The 22,424-nt window shown below is 40.8% G+C and overlaps 1 protein-coding gene and 1 pseudogene across 3 annotated transcripts in view; both read right to left on the bottom strand.

Annotated features, from left to right (window-relative positions):
• Positions 1-22,424, bottom strand: part of SEC24C (SEC24 homolog C, COPII component) — a 30,782-nt gene that overhangs the window by 5,484 nt on the left and 2,874 nt on the right. For all 3 annotated transcript variants that reach the window (XM_077124901.1, XM_077124900.1, XM_077124899.1), the window contains 8 exons: positions 21,272-21,407; positions 5,789-5,964; positions 5,208-5,576; positions 4,763-4,899; positions 2,106-2,217; positions 1,771-1,898; positions 439-577; positions 89-204 (listed from right to left, as the gene is read on the bottom strand). In XM_077124901.1, the coding sequence (XP_076981016.1) occupies positions 89-204; positions 439-577; positions 1,771-1,898; positions 2,106-2,217; positions 4,763-4,899; positions 5,208-5,576; positions 5,789-5,964; positions 21,272-21,279 (1,185 nt within the window). In that variant the 5' untranslated portion in view covers positions 21,280-21,407. The remainder of the gene's footprint in view (positions 1-88; positions 205-438; positions 578-1,770; positions 1,899-2,105; positions 2,218-4,762; positions 4,900-5,207; positions 5,577-5,788; positions 5,965-21,271; positions 21,408-22,424) is intronic.
• LOC143653704 (non-POU domain-containing octamer-binding protein pseudogene) lies at positions 14,532-19,272 on the bottom strand (annotated as a pseudogene).

A 22,424-nucleotide genomic window follows, 5' to 3' on the forward strand; every position in this document is an offset into this window, starting at 1 on the left:
AGGGTGAAGGGAGGAAACAATAACAGCAATTCTTAGCTGTCTCATTATCCTCCACCCACTGCTCCTTCCCCATGCTATCTTCCCTCACCTTGCAGTAATCTACAGTGGCCAGGAATTCATAAGAGCCCAGGGATAGCTCAGGACGGTCATAAGCATCCACACGTTTCCCGGTATGATCCAGATGTTGAAAATACTGGGGGGGAACTGTGGGGAGCATGGCAGTGTGTTACTCAAAGGTCCATTCTCAATTTTAATAAGGCTGGCCCTGGCTGAGCTCACTCTATTGTCCCACTATCCCATGTGTGCCCTACTTGCCCCGGTCCTGAAAAATGGACACTCACCAATCTAACTAGATAGAGAACAATGAAGATGCGATCAAGACCAGCCCTTTCCCCCAAGACCAGCCCTTTTGCCCAATCCCAGCCTCCTGGAACATACCATCATTGATACAACTGCAAAAGCAGCACTGGAAGCGCCTGCCTCCCTCAATGAACTGCATGAAGGGGCACATGTATGCTTTGCAGCGATTGCAGCGCAAAGGGCCGGATTCCCCATGGTCCACAACATACAGAGAAGCCTAAGGAGCAAACGGGAGGGGCTGAGACATGAAGGGGAAACTACCGTGGGTTCAGACATGCGGCAAATAAACGAGGAGAACAACCTGGAGGGAGAAGGGGCATGGCTCAGATATTTTGCCTGGGGATGCAGTACAGTAGAGGGAGAATGAGGACAAATGGTGAGGGTACTCATCACAGGAAAATGTCCCTAAGAATCCTTCTTTAATTCCTCTTTCTACTCCCCATCCCCCAAATTGCATTTCTCCTTAAAAGAGAAAAGAGACAATAAAACTGACTATACCAAGTCAGGTGCTGCCATGGGCACATGAGGAGAAAACCAAAGACTACTTAGGATTTTTATTTCTGACCCTATCTTCAGTGTCCTTCACTCCTTCCCTAGGAATCTTGACCCCTGTTTTCCCAATCAAGTATCTTTGACAATTGTCCTGCCCCATCCCTGGGTTTCTGTGACAGTCCTCTACAGTGCACTAATCTTCAGTGTTGATGCCATAGGCAAATGTTACTCTACATAAAGGTACCAGTAGCCAAGTATCCAGCCATCCCCACCGGGATCCAGGAAGAGAGAAAGAAAAAAACACACAGAGCAAGACAGGAGCAGATTACAATGTGAGCCTTGAGTTTCCAGTTATAAAGAACTCCATTCTAAGTCAGATAAGCTAGACATGAACATGAGGGTATCCTACCACAGTGATGAGGGTATTCTACCATGGTCAGACAGAGCAGCTGCCTAGCTGTCTCTCTTTGCATGCTGATTTCAGGTAATAAGGTGACAGATCAGGGCCCAAGTCATACAAGGGATGCACTACTGGATGCTAATCTATCTTTTTTTTAATTCGCTATCCTAACATCCCTAACCTACCAAACAAACAAAAAATAGAATGATGTTTTTCTAATCATTTGGAGATGATCATGCTAGGAAAGGCTCCCACATCCCAGGTGTCTCCTTCCCTACAAGTCAGCCCAACCTCTTTTCATGTGCCCCCCATTGACCCTGCTCTAACCAACAATTCCTTGGGCTTTTGCTCTCATCCCTATCCCCTCCAGGCATGGGCCTTGTGATAAAAAGCACCTAAAATATATTCCTCTCCCACCCAACCAAAATTTCCATTATGAGAGCCAGAATTACATCTAGGAAGAAGCCTTTTTCCACTCTCCCTCCCATCATTATATTCCAGCCCCTTCCTTGACGCACCTCCTCTGGAGGCAACCTTGCCAACGGCTTAATGACAGCTGCCAGAGGCACCTGAGCCTGCTTAGCCATGTCAGATGTGCAGGGGATATTATAAGATGTGCATCGGATGTATCGAGGACTTGCATTCCCTGAAGAAGAAGGCAGAAGACCTGAGTCAGATTACAGAATCTCCTACCCACTACAGCCCTCCATTGCCAATCCAGCCCATCTTTCTCACAAATGCCACAACTGATGACCAATGAGGAACTGGTCTCTGGTTATAGAAAAACATTCCATCTACAAGTTGATATTTTAGAGAAAAAAACCCTATAATGAGAATTTAATGCCATTCTCACCTTGGTCTTTCACCAGGAAGTTGGTGGTGACTAAGGGTGGCACCTGGCCCCGTACTCCAGTCACAAATGGCTCTGAACCCCGGTTGTTCCTGTCATCCTCTATAACCTGAATCTGTAGGGAAGAAGTGAAATGAGTATGGTGACAGAAGAAAAGGAAGTGCCAGGTCTCAGAGAACTAGGAGAAAAAGAGACTGGAGCTGCAGCATAGAAATTAATAATTTGCCCAGGAACATCTCATGCACCAGGCGTGCTCTCCTCGAGATCATAAAAAAGCTACAATGCCAATCCTTTACTCTAGAGTCAGCAGCAAAATGCTGGGCAGGCAACACTGAAAATAGGCGGCTTTATGCATTGCCAATAACCCCCAAAAGATGGTGAGTGCCCTTTTATTCCTTCTACTCCAGGAAGGCGAGCAGCTTTAATCACAAACTTTCACACATGATCAGATTTCATATCCCATCCCCAGCAAGTCTTTCCCCACCTCTCCCTAAGACACATTCTAAGAGCAGGAAAACAAACAACAGTAACCATAAAAAAATGAATCTACCTGGAATGATTCTACATTCAGTGAAAATACAAGGAACAGGTTGAGAAGAGGATTAAAAAACCCAGAAATGATCAGGTAAGGTGAGAAAACAGATGCTGCCTGACATTTAGGTAAGCATCAGTGTGTCTATATGGGGGGGAAGATCAATCCTCAGTCCCCCACATACTGACAGATTTGACAAACCCAGTGAAGAAAAAAAGAATTTGCAAAGCTGGTAATTAGACCACTTGCAAGCTGCCAACCTTTAGTCAGTTACTTCAAGAGGGATTTGGTAAAACCAGAGAAAGTAAAGGGAGAATTAGACTCCATTTCCCATAGCAGAAAGGACTGAAGCTTAGAAATATATCAAAGTCAAACAGACTCTACCCATGAGAAAATGGCTCACACTTTTCCAAACCAGCAGTTCCTTCCCTTATAAGAAATGCCCAGTTTGGAATACCATGAGCCTGTATATTAGTAGCCACCTACCCAAATGTCTCTCCACAACAGGGTGCGGACAAATCAAACCCAAAGTAGAAAGATCTGTTGCTTGATTCTGTCCTATTCTGTCCTGGAGAGTCAGCAGGACCAAAACCGAAGTTTAATATGCTATCCAGCCCCCACCCTTGACCTTCTATCACCTTGCTATCTCCTCATTTTGTGGTGACTCGAGGCATGCATATCCTTCTAGCTTGAAAAAGAAAGGTTCTAGAAGGTCTAAGGGAAGAAAATGGAGAGGTATGGGCATGGCAGATGAGGTGAAAATGAGGTCACAGGCATGCATGGATGGTACTAACACAAGGATGACACATACACACATGCCCAACCCCTGCACTTACTGGACTAGGAATGGCATCAGGGTCTATTCTGTGCCTGGTTTTCTGCTGAGGAGGCAGCTCATTGAGTTGCTTTTAGTGTTTTAATAATAAAGGCAGCAGGGGAATACAGGGAGGGAGACAAAAGAACAAGAAGCAGATGTTACTTCTCTCAACCCTGATGAGTTAGACACAACGGCTGGAGCTCAGCTCATACTGCTGAAATCAGGCCCCCTCTAGATCTGAAACTACAAGTTTTTCTGGCCTAACAAAGAGGTTTAATGGCTGAGACTATGATGTAGAAAGATAAGGAAAGGGAGCAAACAGGAGGCAAGCAGTGATTATAGAGGGAGGGGCTGAATGGGAGAAACTTTATGGAGAAAGAAGAGGAATGTTCCCTCCAAAAGCCCAAATCTCCCACCCCAAATATTATCCTCATGCTGCAAGACGCCTCCCCTCACATATGACCAGGTTCTCCTCCTCACTGAAGGAAGAGGAAGGGAAGGAGGAGAATGCTTAAACCTCCTGGATTCTCCTTAGCCAGCAGGTTCCCTCACCATGGTAACTCCCCAAAGGAAGAGGGAAGAGAACAGAATGGAATATGACAATGGCTAAGTATGGTAAGGTAACTGACATAGCAAATGTTATAGACAGAACTATAAAGTAGCCCCCAACTTGGGAATACAGCCCCAACCTCTATTCCAATTATGAAAAGAAGGGCTGGAGGGTTCAGATCACTCCAAGGGTAAGATTCACCCTATCTTGGAGAAGCAGCTTTCCCACTGTTATTTTAAACACATCTCTAGATCATTTCTCCATCCACATAGCAGGAGCCCAGCAAACAAGAGAACTGGGGGCTTCCTTCCAAGTAGGGGCAGAGAGAAACCACTGAGGCTTTCCTTCTCTGAACAACTAATATGGGAGAATTCCCACCTGCTCTACATATTAGGAAGAATACTTTTCTCCTAAGTGTAAGGGAAACAAGACCTAGTTCCAGCTACTACTCCATAGAAGGGCAGAGTTACAATAACATGCCCACTAGGGCCACAGAATGTAGCACCCAGCCAAGAGCTCCACTAACACTGGTGATTACTCTTGGTAATCCTTCCCTGCCCAGCTATGGAGTGAAACAGCCCTCAAAAGATTTCTGGAGCCTCAAGTTCAAAGAGTCAAAAATTACATCTAGGCTCTATGCCTTTAAGAGGAATGGCAAGGGAAAATAATGAGAAAATGCTAGGTAAACATCCTTTCTAGGTTGACCCATTTATCTAGCAGGCACAAATCCTTTCCCCAGAACCATATAAGTATCTACTTACAGGGCTTGGGATGGCATCAGGATCTAAGCGCTTAGGAGGCAGTGGTTGAGGAGGTCCTGGTTGGCTGCCAAAAGTGGATGCTCCAGGGTAGGGACTTCTATAATTGGGCTGAGGGCCCTGGGTTGGTCCAAAGGAACCTATGAGACAAGGGCATAAGGTTGACGAACTCAAAACTGCCTCTCTTCTCTTACTGCCTTAGAATATAATGACTAGATTCCTATAAATGTAGAATTAATAAGTGCAATAATGAATGGTAAAACTATTTCAGAGAAAGACCAAAGTATCTGAACTACTAGAAAGGAGTAATAATACCCTTAAGCTGTCCATCTAATTTATCACTTAGCAATAAATCCAAAAAAGCAAAGAAAACAAACAAACAAAACAAAAACACCTGAACAGTCAACACCTTTGGCTCCTAGCCAGACTAACCTTGGGAAAGACTCACCATTTTGTTGCAGTTGATAGCCTGGCTGGGAGGAGTGCATAGGTGGTGGTGGTCCTGGGGGCCCAGTCATCTGGGTGCCAGGGGGCAGAGTTTGAGGAGGAGGTGAGGACAAATGGTTGGGCTGGCTCACAGGAGGCCCCCCAAAACCCTGTCCAGGCAGGAGTGGACCAGTCATTGAAGGCATCCGAGGACCCCCTGGAACTGTGGGTGTGAAGCTGGTGGCCTGTGATGGGACAGATCGCTGGGGAGGCTGAGCTCCAGGATGACTCTGAGCCAGGCTAAGGGGTGGGGCCTGGCCCCGAGGATAGGAGCCATACAGACCAGAGTTAGGGAAACTTCCTGAGGCTGAGGCCAGTGATGGTGGTGAGCCTAAGAAGTATAAGAGAGAGAGTCAGAACCCTAGTCATTCTGCCTCTTTGTTCAATAAAGCATTTTCCCTTCCGTGCAAGAAGGGCAACTTTATCTATCCCATCTTCTGGGGCTCAGAGGCACAGAAAATCAAAGGGATTCAGGTATACCCCCTGAACCTGATGTCCCTGAAAAGAAGAGAACAGTAACATTCCATAGTCACTGCTACTCACCATAGCCCAGCCCCGGAGCGGGAGGGGCTGGGGCCACAGCACCACTGATCTGCATTCCTGCCAGGTGAGCAGTCACCTGTGCACTTGTCGGGAGAGGGCCATAGGGCTGAAGCACAGATGGCTGGGTGACCACAGGGGCCAATGGGGCTGACCCAAATGGCTGAGATCCAGGGAGCCTGTTAAGAGAAGGAAAGCAGAGGTGACTATTATAACCCAGCTGGGGCACCCTTGAAAGTTGGCAGGAGCTCCACATCATACAAGAAGCTGTATTGTTTTGCATCATCTTACTCCCATCTTGGCGCTGATATGGCTTCCTACTTGTGTATATTTGTAGATAATTAAATTCTTGATTATCGACACCATGATTATTCATGGAAAATCTTGTTTTCTACTAGGTTCACTCTACAAACATGGCAAGTGTCATCATGTCAAATGCTATTTACTCTGCTAGATAAATGGCCTCCACTGCCTCAATCCTTTATTGACAAATCCATCTCAATTATGTAATCCAAAACCCTGAAGGAGCTGAAAGGGAAGGTGCACACAAACATGAACATAATAGGAACTTAATAAATGTGGGATGAAACAAATGCAGTTTGTTCAACTTTTAAATCAAAGTATTTATTAGAGAAATGTGTAAGATCAGAGGAGTAGTTCAGCTGAGTTTGGCATTCTGTATTAATCTGAAAGGCTATATTATCTAACTATAGCAGAAAAGGACAAGAAAAATAGGTCATAAAGCAGGTAGCCTATAGGTGAATCTCTCTGACAAAGCCTCATTATTTGAATAGCTAGCTATATTAGACACTCTAGTGATATCAGGTTCACATTTCAATATAAATCATTCCAGTATCATTGCATATCAACCACACACAAATGCAATGATGTCTTATGGTGATATTACTACAGAAAATTAACATAGGACATTATGCACAACAAGATCTTTCTGAGTTTTCAAGATTAGCCAAGTTTTTCATTACAGTAGGCTATACTACACTAAAATTTCTGATTTTTCATTCCTGCCTTATTTTACCTCCACCAAAAATAAGAGAACTTTGTTCTATTTGCCTCAACTTCTATTAGTCCTGAAGTTTAACACTTTTTTACTCACTCATTCAATTAACATTTTTTTAGCCCTATGCTAGTGAACCTTATCTCCCTAAGCTCTTTGCTGGACTTTGCATTTTTTGTCTTTCCAAGCATCAAACATACTGGCAGCCCCATGGCAGATGGTCAATAAATCATTGTTAGAATAACTATATTCCATTGTGCCGTTCAATTCAGATGGATAATACTATCAACTATGCAATGTCATTCGGTCACATGCCCTAGTAACAATAAACTACCACCCTATCTGTTCACAGCTTTTCAACTTAAAAACTAACTTTTGAAACTTTATTTAGAAGGAAACAGAGCAGATAGGAAACTAAGACTCTAGGAGCTTAAGTGACAGATCAAACTAGAACTAGAGCTCAGACCTGATTTCTAGTCTAATGTACTTTACTTTTTATTGTGAAATACAGCAAATAGAAAAAATATATATATATAAAACATATATGTACAGATGAATAATAATGATGCAAACATCCATGTAACCATAAACTAAGGTAAGGAATAGAACATGCCAACACCCCAAAGGCCCTTTATGTGCCTATCGGCAATCAGAACTCTTTCCCAGAGGTAACTACTTTCCTAATTTCCATTAGGAAATATGGATGATAGTTTTACCATCATCCAGCATCAGTTTTGTTGGTTTTCTAACCTTTTAAAACATTTTTTCAATCCAATTTTATTGAGATACTATTTATTCACAAAATATGTCATCTAAATTGTACTATCAGTGGTTTACAGTATCATCATATAGCTGTGCATTCATCATCACGATGGATTTTTGGACATTTTCATTACTCCAAAAATAAAAGTAAGAATAAAAGTAAAAACTAAAGTGAGAAAGAACGCCTTTTTAATCTTTTAACTATATTGTATATATTCTGTGATTTGCTTTTCTTCAGCCAAATGTTTATGAAATTCATCTATACTGTGTGGACTATAGCCCATTCCCTTCCACTACTAAATGTTATTCCAGAGTATAAATATACCGCAATTTACTTAAGCATTTTAATGTAAATGGTTATTTGGTTTTTTCTAAGTTTTGGTTACTACACATTGCTATGAACACATACATTTAATTTGTGTACATATATGTGAGTTTTTCTAAGGCATCTATTTAAGAGTGGAATTACTGGTTCATAGGGTATGTACATCTTTAATTTTAATTGATAATGGAAAACTGTTTTTTCAAAGTAACTGTACTAATTTCATCCTACCACCAGTATATAAGGGTTCCCGTTACTCTATATCCTTGTAATATTTAGTACTGTCAGATTATTAAATTTTGTCAATCTGATGATATACAGGAGAGTCTTCTTATGGTTTTTTTTTAGCACAAATATTTTAATTCTCTAGACAAAATGAAGTATTTTTAAAGCACTATCTACAGTTCAAAGCTCACTTCTATGAGATGTCACACCTTTCACCCTCTTAGGTGTGTACAATTACAAAAGTATATCACCAGAATGTACCTAAACATTTCAGCAAAGGATCAGAGAAAGTTAAGGGTGTTTTCACAAGAAAATCCAAAGAAGGCCATCAGAATGTAACAAGTTCAAGATGGTCATACAAATTTTGGTAAAAGAATGAAAATGGAAGCCCAAGTTGGTTAATAAATGAAAGAAGAAAAGAAAAAATGGCTCAAACAAATCACATGAGGAAACCCAGTACAAATGCTGGTTTTGTCACCAGCTAGGTAGCCCCTATTTTTTTGGTCATAGGTGGCCCTAATAATAGTCTGAATCCTACGAAGTTAAAAAGAAGCCCTTCATTGGCTTGTTGGGACTAGATTCCTCCACCCCAAAAGAAATCAGTTTTGGCAAGAGAGCTGTAAGGTGCCTGATGATACTGTTGGAAGGGTGCCTTAGGCCAGCCATTTCCCTCCCAGGTGGGAGAGGAATGCAGCTCAACATTCATTCAACATCTTGGACCTGCCAGGTAGCTAGTCCAATGAGGCAAAACACTGAGATGCTGAAGTACAGGACCCGAGGGTTTACTGACTCACTGGTGATCACACATCTCCTCCTCTTGCTTCTTCATGTAGGCAAAATCATTAATGACTGATTCTGAAAGGTCTTCTAGGCTTCGCCATTCTACTTCTAAAGGTTTGAGCTTCTCAACTTTTACAATCTCCTTGTAATCTTTCATCTCCATTCCATGCTTTATGTCTAGGATCACCAGGATCACATCTGCCCTGTTCCTGTGCTCTCAAAACATGCTTCAAACAAGTCATAAACTTCAGTGGTAAAGGAAACTCTCCCCTTAGAGTACAAAATATGGTCAGCATCGTGGATCAGATAAGTCCTGAAAAGCAGAGGGGCTAGACTCTCCAGAACATCAACAAGTTCCATCCCCCTATCCCATATTATCGACAGCCCCTTCAAATATGAAAACGTTAGGATGGGCATAGTCCAAATACCCCTAAAGAGTAGAAAACGATGAAAGCTGATGGTGGAGTTATACAGAGAAGGTAGGGTTTAACAAATGAGTATGACTGCTGAATCATTATATTGATATTTCTTTCAATCTCCAGTATCTTAGAGTAGCAAGAAGTAAAAACCTAAAATTGTGGAACTGTAAGCCATATCAAACTCTGAAATCCATTCTACAACTAACTGTTGCAATGTGCTTTGAAATGTATTGCTTTTTTGTATGCTATTTTTCATAAAAAAGTCGATTGTGATGATAAATGCACAGCTATATGATGTTATTATGAACCAGATAGCACAATTTTGATTATTATGTTATGTGGATATATATCAATAAAAAATAATTTAAAAATTTAGCTGATTATAGATGCTATCCTACCTGTGAAATACCTCCTCAGTGACGAGCAGGCCAATGGTGTTTGATGCAACAACTGGATACCATAATCCAGCCAAGGTGACATGTAAAATTAACCATTGCAATTAAAAAAACCAAACAAACATATATATATATATATTTTTTGTATATATATAAAATATATATATACAGTCAGCAGAATGTATGATCTTAAGGTGGGTACAAAGGCCACTTGTGCCCCCCAGACTGGCTGGGCTTCTTGTACATGCCTGACACCAGCAAGTCCTTATGGATCTCTTTGGTGGAGGCACTTGTGGGAATTAAAAGGCAGATGGAAGAAGTTGGTGAGGACTGAACTAGGGCCGAGCAGGAGCAAAAGCAGCAATGGGAAGGTACAAGGGCTATGCAGGGCTAGGAGGCCAGACATGCTGCTGATTATGATTTTTTGTTTTGCATGGGCAGACACCAGGAACGGTTATGGTTTTTAATTTGTACTTTTTTGATTACTTATGAGGTTGAACAACTTTTTAACATGTTCTTTGGCCCTTTATATCTTTTCTCTTTTGTGAAATGCCTAATCTAGCTTTTCTCCATTATTTTTTCAACTGGGTTATCTTTTTCTTATTGATCAGTAGGAGTTCTTTATATATTCTCAATACTATTTTATGGGTTTATGCCTATTTTATATGTAAATATCCTTTTCCATTCTGCAATGTCTTTCCATTCAGTGTCCCTTTCTCTGATCATTCTCATCAGCATACAAACATCTAAAAAAATCACCAATCAAATAAAATCATCCTTAAACCACACATCCCCTCATGCTTCTGCTACCCCTTTTAACCAAACATTACAAAAGCAATGGTCTATACCCTGTCTTTGTCTTTACTTCTTTAATTCCTATTTCTCTTTTAAAATCCTTGTTTCTGAGTTCATTTTCCCTAAGTCTATCTCTTAGCTTTTTTTCCAACTAGAGTATGTATGTGGTAAACTCTCTATCTTTGTCTAACAATGTCTTTATTTGCGCTCTCTCTTAGCTAGGTACATAATTTTAGGTTGCCAATGATTTTCCCTTTATGTTTTCAAGCTACTATTCCACTATCTCTGTCCTCTAATAGTTTCTACTGACTAATAATATTTTTTCCTGTGAGACTCCCTTAGGGCCTAGGTTGAGGGAGTGTGGTTGTTTTGCATTTACTTCTGGAGGTTACCTCAACAACACCTCCACCGGTGGTGGTGTGAAGCTATATGTACCTCCAAACACAAACACACTGTAAGTAGGACCTTTTGACGAGGCCACTTCAGTTAAGGTATGACCCACCTCAATCAGCATGAGTGATAATCCTATTATTGGAGTCCTTCATAAGTGGAATAAAATTCAAACACAGATAAAAAGCCACAGGAAGGACCCAGAAGCTGAAATTCAACAGAACCCAAAAGAGAATAGAGATATGGTCATGTGCCTTGCCATGTGACAAACTAAGGACTAAGTATCATCAGAAGCCAACCCCAGAATGCCAGTTTTGGGGAATGACGCCTTGATCTGGACTTTCTCAGCCTCAAAACCATGAACGAATAATTCCCACTGTACAAAGCAACCCATTTCATGGTATCTGCTTTGAGCAGCCTAGGAAACTAAAACACCACCTAACATCAAAATATTTTAAAGAGTGTCATCAAGATAAAAAAATTTCTATACCATAAAATTCACTCCACTTAAGTGTACAATTCAATGATTCAACCATCACTTGAGCCCAATTTTAAAACATTTTCATGAAACACCTCAAACTGATCTCTTGTGTCCCTCTGCAGTCCCAATCCCTTTTTTTTTTTCCACTTACAGCCAATCAGAGAACAAAAGACTCCTTATTGTCCTCCAATACCAATGGGTAAATTTTTTTCCTACTATTCCTACTAGCTGATGGTGGAGTCCAGGTTTGGATGTCATAAACAAGATCTCAGTTCCAAACCTCATCTCAAGAGAGCCCAAGGGGGGCGGGCCGCGGTGGCTCAGCGGGCAAAGTGCTTGCCTGCTATGCCGGAGGACCTCGGTTCGATTCCCGGCCCCAGCCCATGTAACAAAAACGGAGAAACAGAATACAATAAAACAAGAAAATGTTTAAAAAATGTTTCCCTTTCTTCCTTCCTTCCTTCCTTCTATCCTTCCTTCCTTCTCTCTGTCTTTCCTTTAAAAAAAAAAAAAAAAAAAAGAGAGCCCAAGGGCTTGTCTCCCATCCCCAGTACCTGCTTAAATTAAGCCTCTGGGTTATCAAGATGATAACCTGTCGCCCCATAGGCAGCCAGTGACAACTCACCACTCTGATTTCAGTCCCCTCTTGGTCTCTGGCACGTGAGGATTTCACTTTCTTTAAGTGTGACTGTTCATTTATAAAAATTTTGTTTCCCTCTCCTTTCTAGATGCTTGTAACCAAAGGGTTTTCAGGTTATATTAATATACTGCCTACCCCACAAGGCAGTTGTCTTTATTTCTCAACTGAATCTGCATTTATCAATGATGTCAACCTTGCCAAATCCAATGATCAATTCTCAGTCTTCATCTTACCTGACTTCAGCAGCAAATGACACAGCTGATTATTCTCTTGCCTTCTCAAAATACTGTCTTCACCTGATTTAAGGATGCCACACCTTCCTGGCTTATCTCCTACCTCACTGCTGCATTTTCTCACAGTCTTTTTTTTTTGTATGCTGTATGGCAGAGGTCACATTTCATTCTTTTCCCATGTGAGTATCCCCTTAACTGCAGCACGATTTGTTGAATTTTTGTTCGTTTATTTGGGAAATAGGCCACAAATCAAATCGGGTCTCCCACATGACAAGTAAAAATTTCACCACTGAACTACCCTTGTACCCCCTCTCATAGTCTTTTTTTTTGCATGGGCAGGCACTGGGAAACGAACCCAGGTCTCTAGCATGGCAGGTGAGAATTCTGCCACTGAGTCACCATCGCACCACCCTCTCATCATCTTTTGATGGTTCCTCCTCTTTCTAAGCTCTAAGGCTCAGTTCTCAATTCTATTCTTTACTCTTAATATTCACTCTCTAATTGATTTCATTCAGTCCCATGGCTTTAAATAATATTCCAAGACTGAGGACTCCCATATTCATATCTCTGGTCCTGATATCATCCCTGAGCTTCAGATTTGTATTTGCAACTGCCTATTCAACATCTCTACTTGGAGAAGTAATACCTAACACCTATAATGTCCAAAATAAACCCTGCATTTCACCCCCAAATTTTGCTCCTTCTTAAGTATTCCTCATCTCAGCAAATTACACTATTTATCTAGATACTTAAGCCAAGATGCTAAGAGACCTCCATAATAATTCCATCTCTCTTTTTTTTTTAAAGGCTTAATATGTAGCTTAATAAGTTGATGCTATATTACTGCTCCATTTCTCAGAAAAACTCCAAATTTAAGGTATCAGAGACAAATCAAGCATGGTACACAATAAAAAATGCAAGCATAACTACCTAAGTGTTCTAGTTTGCTAGCTGCTGGAATGCAATATACCAGAAACAGAATGGCTTTTAAAAAGGGGAATTTAATGAGTTGCTAGTTTACAGTTCTGAGGCCAAGAAAATGTCCCGATTAAAACAAGTCTAATAAAATATCCAATCTAAAGTATCCAGGGAAAGACAACCTTGGTTCAAGAAGGCCGATGAAGTTCAGGGTTTCTTTCTCAAGCGGAAGAGCACATGATGAACACGGTCAGGGTTCCTCTCTCATCTGGAAGGGCACATGGCGAACACAGCATCATCTGCTAGCTTCTTCTCCTGGCTTCTTGTATCATGAAGCTCTCCGGGAGACATTTTCCTTCTTCATCTCCAAAGATCACTGGCTGGTGGACTCTACTTCTCGTGGCTATGTTGTTCTGCTCTGCTCTCTCCGAATCTCTCATTCTCCAAAATGTTTCCTCTTTCATAGGACTTCAGAAACTAATCAAGACCCACCCGAATGGGTGGAGACATGTCATTACCTAAACCAGCTTAACAACCACTCTTGATTACATCACATCTCCAGGGAGATGATCTAATTACAGTTTCGAACATACAATGCTGAATAGGGATTAGTAGAAATGGCTGCCTTTACAAAATGGGATTAGGATTAAAACATGGCTTTTCTAGGGTCCATACACCATTTCAAACCAGCACACTAAGACAGGTAAGGCTAAGAGCTACTGTCAGACCTTCAGCATACAGCAACCCGGTTTCCAAGACTGTACTAAGCCTATCAAGAAAAGCTATGAACAGCAACATCATAGACACAAAAAGTGCCACTCCTGGGCAGTCCTCACCCAAGAAAAAGATGGATGCAAGTTAACACAAGATCTTTTTAAAGATATACTAAAGTGAAAATCTATGAGAAAACTTCTTTAGCACATGAAGGGGTAATATATGGGATATAACAGAACCGTATGTTGTCTGTGATCTCTGTGGACATTTGCCTGAATTCTGACTTGGGAGAAAGTTGAGCAATGGGGCTAAAGTCACTGGGTAACATTTGGTTTTTGTGGTATATGTGGCAGTGTCTCAGGTTGGGGGGCAGGAAGTATAAAGATAAAAAAGCAAACAGAACACGATGGACAAAAATAGAATGATCAAGATTAATAGGGCTCTAAGTGGATCCATTTTTGCCATGGTTCCCCCAGGCCCTCAATATCAGTAACATCTGAGACTTCAGGAATGCACTGCACAGAACTGATTTGTTAAATAATACACAACACTGAACTGATTTGTTAAATACCACCCTCCCTCCCTTGCCCTAGGTCTCCCTAGCGTAGTACAGAAAGGGAAAACCTCACTATTGGGAGGAATCCCTTAACACTCTTCCAGGGAAGAATTCTGGCTAGTCCAAAAAGGGTCCTTCTTTTAAGGGTCTGGGAAACTAGACACTGCAACTTTATTAGTATCTGCAACATTTGTTTGGAGCAAATTCAGCTCCAGGAACTGCATGGTTGAATACAGGTGGGGTTTCACCAACTGCCCCAATTCCTTCAACTGTAGTAGCTTGGCCAAAGCGTTCAGTTGTTGGTGGGGTCAATCCCAAGGTTCCATCTGGCATCATAGTGGCTGAACTAGAGGAGCTGGCATACAAGCTGGCACAGGAGAAGGGGGCATGGCACCTCTGTTGTTTATGCCTATGTTGTTTAGCACCTCCCATAGCCATTTGGCCCATCCGTATCTCCTGCTCTCTCTCATCAGGGAAAGTTCCCTTGAATCCTTTCTGCTGTCACCACATCATTTCTTCCTGCTGCCTTCTCCTTTTCTTCTTCACAGCATCTGCGTTCTTCCTCCTGCCTGAGCTCCAGTTGCTTTTGTTTTTGCACCTCTTGGTTGTGCAGCAACTCTATCCTCTGAAGTTCTTCTTGGTGCCTCATCAAATCGACCTCATTAGCATGACCTGGTGCTCATGGCGAACAGCCTCTGTCTCCACTTCTAGCTTCTCACGAGCTTCCTTGATGTTGTGGTCCACTTGGTCCTGCTGCTGCTTCTCCATCTCAATGAGTGCCTTCCAACACATGGCATACTCATACTCAAAAGAGCCAGACTGTGCAAATCTGGGTGGCTATTCTCACTCCTTGTGAAATTGCTGATTCTTTATAACCAGCTTCTCTGGAAGTCCCTCTTCATCATCTAACTGGTCCATGGGCTCCAAAGTCACAGGTCGAGGAAATGTGGTAAGCAGGAAGGAGCCTTAACTGCATCTGTCCAGGGCTTTCCGAGCAGCCAGCTTCCCTGAGAACTCAACAATGCCTTTCCTGAAGGCCTTCCTTGATCATCCACAATGACTACAGCCCCCTCCACCCTACCAAACACAGAAAAGACCTCCTCCAGCAGTTTGTTGGACACATACTGAGGAAGGTTTCTGACTGTAAGGGATGTACTCTAGCAGGCAAAGTGCACACATAGCTGCTTTTCATGGAGTGGCATGTTGTCCAGCTCCACTTTGGTAATCTCCGCTAGGGTTCATGTTTCCAGATAGAGAAAGCCAGAGCCTTTATCCTTATGAATGAAGACCTTGCCTGTTTTCCCATATTTTTCAAATAGTTTCCTCATTTCCTCCTCAGTGATGTCAGGAGAAGATTGGCCACTAAGAGATGGCTATGTTGGGTAAAGGTCTTCTCTCCTGGTTTCCTAAAATTCTTCAGATCAATAGTTAAGCCTTCATTTTGGCTGCTGGCCTGTTGCCCATTTGCAGGTATTGGTGGTGGTGGTGGCTGTGCTGTTGTTGCTGTGGGTGGTGTTGCGCGTGGTGATGTTGATGATGCTTTCTCGGAGTATGGTTTTGCTTCTCCAGGTTAAAGGTTTTATTGCTCTGCATTTCTGTACCTCAGCTTTGCTAGGAGAAGGCAATCAAGTGTCTCCCAAATCCCCTCTAACCTGGACTTCTCCTCTACCGACTATTTTCTCCTCAGAGAAACAGTGACCTACTCCATATCTCTTAATTCATATTCAATCCTACTTACTCTACCTTTAAAATGTATTCCTAATTGTTCTCCAGAGAAACAGAATCAACAGAAAATACTCGCAAATATAAAATTTTTATAAAAGTGTCTCACGTAACCGTGGGAATGCAGAGTCCAAAATCCACAGGGGAGGCTGTGAAGCTGACAATTCCAATGGAGGGTCTGGATGAACTCCGCAGGAGAGGCTCGCTGGCCAAAGCAGGAAGAGAGAGTCTGTCTCCTCTGAATCCTCCTTAAAAGGCTTCTAGTGATTAGATTAAGCATCACTCATTGCAGAAGACATGCCCCTTGACTGATTACAAATGAAATCAGCTGTGGATGCAGTTGATGTGATCATGATTTAATTCTGTGAAATGTCCTCATCGCAACAGACAGGCCAGCACTTGCCCAACCAGACAAACAGGTACCACCACTTGGCCAAGTTGACACATGAACCTGACCATGATACTAATCTATTTCTCACCTCTACCACACAATCCTGAGTCAAGCCCTGATCATCACTTAACTGAGCCACTGTAATAGCCTTCGAACAGGAATCCCTAATTCTACTCTTGAATGCACCAAAGTGATCTCTTTCTTAAAATATTTTTTAATTATGAGAGAATGGGTGGAAAATATGCATAGTACATTTTAAAATGTTTTCAGTATTAGCACATTGCTGATAATCATAATATTGTTGTACTGAGACTGTTGTGGGTAATAAGGGCTATAGTAAATAAGAAATTATGGTATATTCACTATTCTAATTCTATCATCCCCATTTCCTTGAGGATCAAGATTCTTGGTGTGGAAGAGACACAGATGCAATAAAGAAGAGTTTAAGTAGATTCCATAGTCTTCAATTTAAATTGGATGTACCAATATAAACTAATAGTCATAGTATTAGAAATGTATGTATGTATATTTCTTAACTCTGTCCATTGAAACAGCTCTAGAAAAAGTAACCAATCCAGAAACAAGGGACATTCCTAGCACCCAGATTAAAGACTTGACATGCCATTTCTCACTAAAAAAAAATAAAGGACTTCTTAGAGAAATGGCAAATTTCTGTTCTGGGGCATAAAATGTGTAGGATGAGCCTGGAACCTCCCCTCATATCTAAAGACTACTAGGATCATGTCAAAAAGACTCAGCAACCAACTTGAAGAAGCTCCCTTTGTCAAAAAGAGGACTCTTTGAACTTCAATAATGAAAATAATTGCAGTTGATTGAAACCCATCTGTGGTAGATTGAATTGTGTGCCCCAGTTTGGACATACTCTTGGCCTTGGTCCACATTTTAAGGGGTATGGACCCATTGTAAATAAGACCTCTTAAGACCTTATTCCTGCTACGTTGTGGCCCAACTGAATCAGGCTGAACCTCAATCTGGATTACAGGAGTCCTTTTTATTCAGAGTGAAAGTCAGACACAGAGAGAGAAGCCATGGGGAACAACCAGAAGCTGGAAGTCAAAGGAGAAGAGAAGTTGTACGATGTGCCTTTCATGTGACAGAAAAGCCAAGGATCAAGGATTGCCAGCATCTAGTCACAAAATGCCACAGTCTTTAGGGAGAAACATCATCTTGCTGAAATCTCAATTTTGGACTTCTCCCAGCCTCAAAATCATGAACTAAATAAATTCCTGTTGTTTAAGCCAATCCATTGTATGTATTTGTTTTAGCAGCTAGGAAACTAAAACACCATCAAATATGTTTAAATCCATATATTCAAAATGACATTAAAAAGAAGAATCGGTCACCTTTAGTGGAAGACAGGGGACCAATTCATTCCCTTCAAAACTGGTAAATAAAAGTAAAGAATCAAACATTTATTGTTTCTTTCCTATATGAACTGCACAACTGGTAACCAAATAACAGATGGTGAGAAACGTCTCTTCACAATGGTATTAAAATTAATAAATGAAAAAGAAAAGAATTAGAATATCATCATTTCGTAAACTCAATGAATTACTATATATAGGCATTAAACATCCATGACTGCTGCATCACAAAAAGAGAGAAAACAAAACATTATATGCTTCCGGTTGTCTTGTTCTACACTACCCACAGTCTTGCCAAAGGGTTCAAAGCTAAATCTGATCCAGTCTCTGGATCTGGCTGCTAATTTGCAGGAAAGAGCAAAAAGGAATATGTTGAACTGTAACATGAATAGGCAACCAGAAAAATCCAGATCATGGGAAACTCTTCAGGTCAACTGAATGGGCTTTTTGAACTGATAAAGAGTTTCTAAAAAAAGAGGGGAACCTATGGACTTAAAAGACACATCAAGGGTGAGCCACGATGGCTTAGGAGGCAGAATTCTTGCCTGCCATGCTAGAGACCCAGATTTGATTCCCAGTGTCTGCCCGTGCCAAAAAAAAAAAACAAAAACCTAAAAGACACATCAAGTAACCTCTCTCTAAGCCAGTTCCACACGTGAGCTCACTGCCCTTGCCCCTATATAGGTTATGACTCCCAGGTGTCTAAAATCCCCTGGCAATGTGGGACATGGCTCCTGGGAATGAGCCTGGCCCTGGCATCATGGGATTGAGAAAGACTTCTTGACCAGAAGGGGGAAAAGAAGTGAAACAAAATAAACTTTCAGTAGCTGAGAGATTTCAAATAGAGTCAAGAAGTCATTGTGGAGGTTATTCTTATGCAGTATGTAGATATTTCTTTTTAGTTTTTGGTGTATTGGAGTGCTACAGGGAAATACCTGAAACTGTTGAACTGTAACCCAATAGCCTTGATTCTTGAAAATGAGTGACATAGAGCTTTTAAGGTGACTGTGATTGTACAAACCTTGCGGCTGACACTCCCTTTATCCAGCATATGGATAGAGGAGTAAGAAAAAAAAAAGACAAAAAAGAAATAAACAATGTGGGGCGAGGGAAAGTATGGGATGTTTTGGGTATTCTTTTTTACTTTTATTCTTATTTTATTTTATTTTTTGGAGTAATGTAGAAGCTCAAAAATCAATTGTGATGATGAATGCATAGCTATATGATGATACTGTGAAGTACTAACTGTTCAATTTGGATGATTATATGGTATATGAATATATAATATATCTCAACAGAATTCCATTAAAAGACACATCAAGTTTGATTGTTTTTAAGGCAAAACTATAGTATCTAGGGAAGGACATTTAATAAAATTGCATTAAAAAAACACATCAAGCTTGTTTTCAACAGGCAAAAGTAAACCATAGTATCTAGGGAGGTACATTTCTGTATAAACTACTTTCTTTTTAAGTTTTATTCATACACCATATAATCCATCCTAAGTGTACAATCAATATAAAAGAAGTGACGACTCTAAAAGTGAGGCTAATGGTTACTTATGGGGGAAAGCAAACGTGATTTAATTGGGACACATGAAAGGGACTTCTGAGGTGAGTGGCAGAATACTGTTTCTTGATCTGGGTTGTAGTTACAGAGGTGTTTGTTTTAAACTAATTCAGCAAGCCATACATTTGTTTTATGTGCATTTGGGGGGGGGGTATGTATTTTATATTACAATGATATAAAAGGTCCAAAGATTGACTGATGATTAAATAGGCAGACAGATAAAGACGACCTGTACTCCCTAGTTTAAAATTCTCCAATGGTTTCTCACTGCTACTAAAATCAAATTTAATTTCTTATAAAGTCCTTGTCCTTGTTTCTACCTTATCTCCTCTGTTCTCCACTCTGCTTTAGCCATAATGGCATTCTTGTTCTTCCTAACATCCACCAAACTAGTGTCTGCCTCGGGGCCTCTGCACTTACTGTTCCGTCTACCTAAGACATTCTTCCCCAAATCTTTGCATGGCTTGCTTCATCACTTAACTGATATCTCAAATATCACTTCAGAGAGGATTTTTTTTTTGAACTTTTTTATTGCATATTATAACGTATATATACACCAAGCAAAGAAATAAAAAAGCAATACTTTTCAAAGCACTCTTCAAAAAGTAGTTACAGGGCAGATCCCAGAGTTTGTCATGGGCTACCATACGATCCTCAGATTTTTCCTTCTAGCTGCTCCAGAATATAGGAGCCTAGAAGGCTTAAATATTTTTTTATCATCATAAATGACTTTTTGAATGATTTCTAATTGTTTTGTTAATTCTTTTTTTAATTAATTAAAAAAACTATAAAAAAAGAAAAAAAAATAGATAAAAAAATAAATGACTTTTTTTCCTTCTTTGTGAAAAATAACATATATACAAAGAAGCAATATATTTCAAAGCACAGCATCACAATTAGTTGTAGAACACATTTCAGAGTTTGACGTGGGTTACAATTCCACAATTTTAAGTTTTTAATTCTAGCTGCTCTAAGGTATTGGAGATGAAAAGAGATATCAATTTAATGTTTCAGCATTCATATTCATTTGTTCAATCCTATCTTCACTATAAAACTCCACCATTAACTTTGATCTTTCCATCCCTCTCTTTAAGGGTGTTTGGGCTATGGCCATGCTAATTTTTTCCTATTGGAAGGGTCTGTCACTAATATGGGGTAGGGAGATGGAACCATCTGATGTTCTGGAGAGGCTGGGCCCTCTAGGTTTCAGGACTTATTTGGACTAACACACAAGGATAAGGTGAACTTCCTAGGCTCCTTCTCCACACTTATATTCAATGTTGAAAATACATATTCTGGAACCCCAATAAAAGTGTTTTCCTTTAGATAGCTTTCCTTTCATAACTGGTCTTGACCAAAGTTAACCATATGGTCCTACTAAACCTCATCTAAAGGAAAGGGGGAGGTCAGAAGAGACAAACACAAATAATCCTAAAGTTCCCTCTTCCTATCCCTGAGGATAGGCTCAACAGGAATCAGAAATTCATTCAAAATGTATGTCTAATCAAGAAAAAAAAAAACTCAAGTTCAAAAAAAGAGGAAGAACATGCAAAAGAACCCAAGTACAGAGATAGATCAATAATTCACAGAGCTGGCTATCACCAGCACTTGTAACCTAGAAAGAAAAAGACAACAAACGACAAAGAGTGGAAGGAAGAGAGAAAGGGATTTAAGGGAAATATAGATGAAAAAGCAGAAAAGGAAACAGATCCTCATGCATTTCTAACCCTACCAGCTTCATCAGATTGATTTTTAGGTTGACCCAAGTACATACCTCTGCATTTGAACAGTAGAGCTCGGCCCATTCTGTATATCTCCTTGGCCAAACTGGCCATATGCAGTCTGGTCACAAGAAGCCTGTGCTGTTGAGGCAGGAGGTGCCCCTGAGGAAGGTGGGGCTCTTGACACACCTAAGGGTAAAGGACAGAAACTAAGTAATTGTGAAATAATTTTTTTTCTTCCACCCTAAGCCAGGAATGCAAAGCAAGGACCAATAAACTCAGACCTTCATTGGCCCAATACCACAGCTTTGCAGTGAAAATGACATCACCAACATGCAACTCTAGCTACAGCAACATTCTGAACATGGATGCCTAGACAGAGTCTTTACCCTCCTAGACAGCTATACTTGGGGTGAAGCTGTAGACACAGCCACAAGAATGTAAGGCCTTCCTGTGATCATCATCCTCTCCAACTCCATCCAGCACAGTCAATGATGTTACCCTAGACAAAAAGTCAAGTCTTTTATGGAAAAGACCATACTCCAGAATTCAGAAACACGAAGCATATATGAGAAAAGTAGCATAGAAGATAACCAACTAATATACTGAACTAGATTGTAAAGAAAGGCGCCTCTTGGGAAGACTCTTCTATCACCTTCCTCTTCTTTTTCATCTATATTTTTTTCACCTACTTCTAAGTGTGAAAGCTCCCAAAAGCACAGAGCTCAGGAAGTATTCCCCAGAAGCTGAAGACCTTGTTTCTGTCCAAGAGTTCATTTAGTGCAGTTGATTTGTCCTCCTATTAATGCTGGTACCTCTGACGTCACAAAAGTTCTAGTTCAACCTTTCTACTCATCAGAGCTACCATCAAAGCTACTTATGAAGAAAACAATTAGTAACTTCACACATCACTCTTGAAATGCTGCCGACCCCTGTTCAAAAATAATTTTTTTTCTGTCTTCAGCAGAAATTAGACACTACAAAACCTGCCTAGAAAAACATGATTAATCTGAACTTGCTCACAAGCCATGACTAAAACCAGATATGTTTTCCTCCTGTGGCAATACCAAATTCCATCTTGATAAGCCAAGACTTTGGAGAACTGTGGACTTTGTCCTGTCAAAGTCCCAACCCAGGGTAGGCTCATCTACAGACCTGAAACCTAATCTCTCCTAATCTTTCCAATTCATATTTTCCAAATCTTAA

The sequence above is a fragment of the Tamandua tetradactyla genome, chromosome 13 (assembly GCF_023851605.1).
Source record: "Tamandua tetradactyla isolate mTamTet1 chromosome 13, mTamTet1.pri, whole genome shotgun sequence".
NCBI classification, from domain to species: Eukaryota; Metazoa; Chordata; class Mammalia; order Pilosa; family Myrmecophagidae; genus Tamandua; species Tamandua tetradactyla.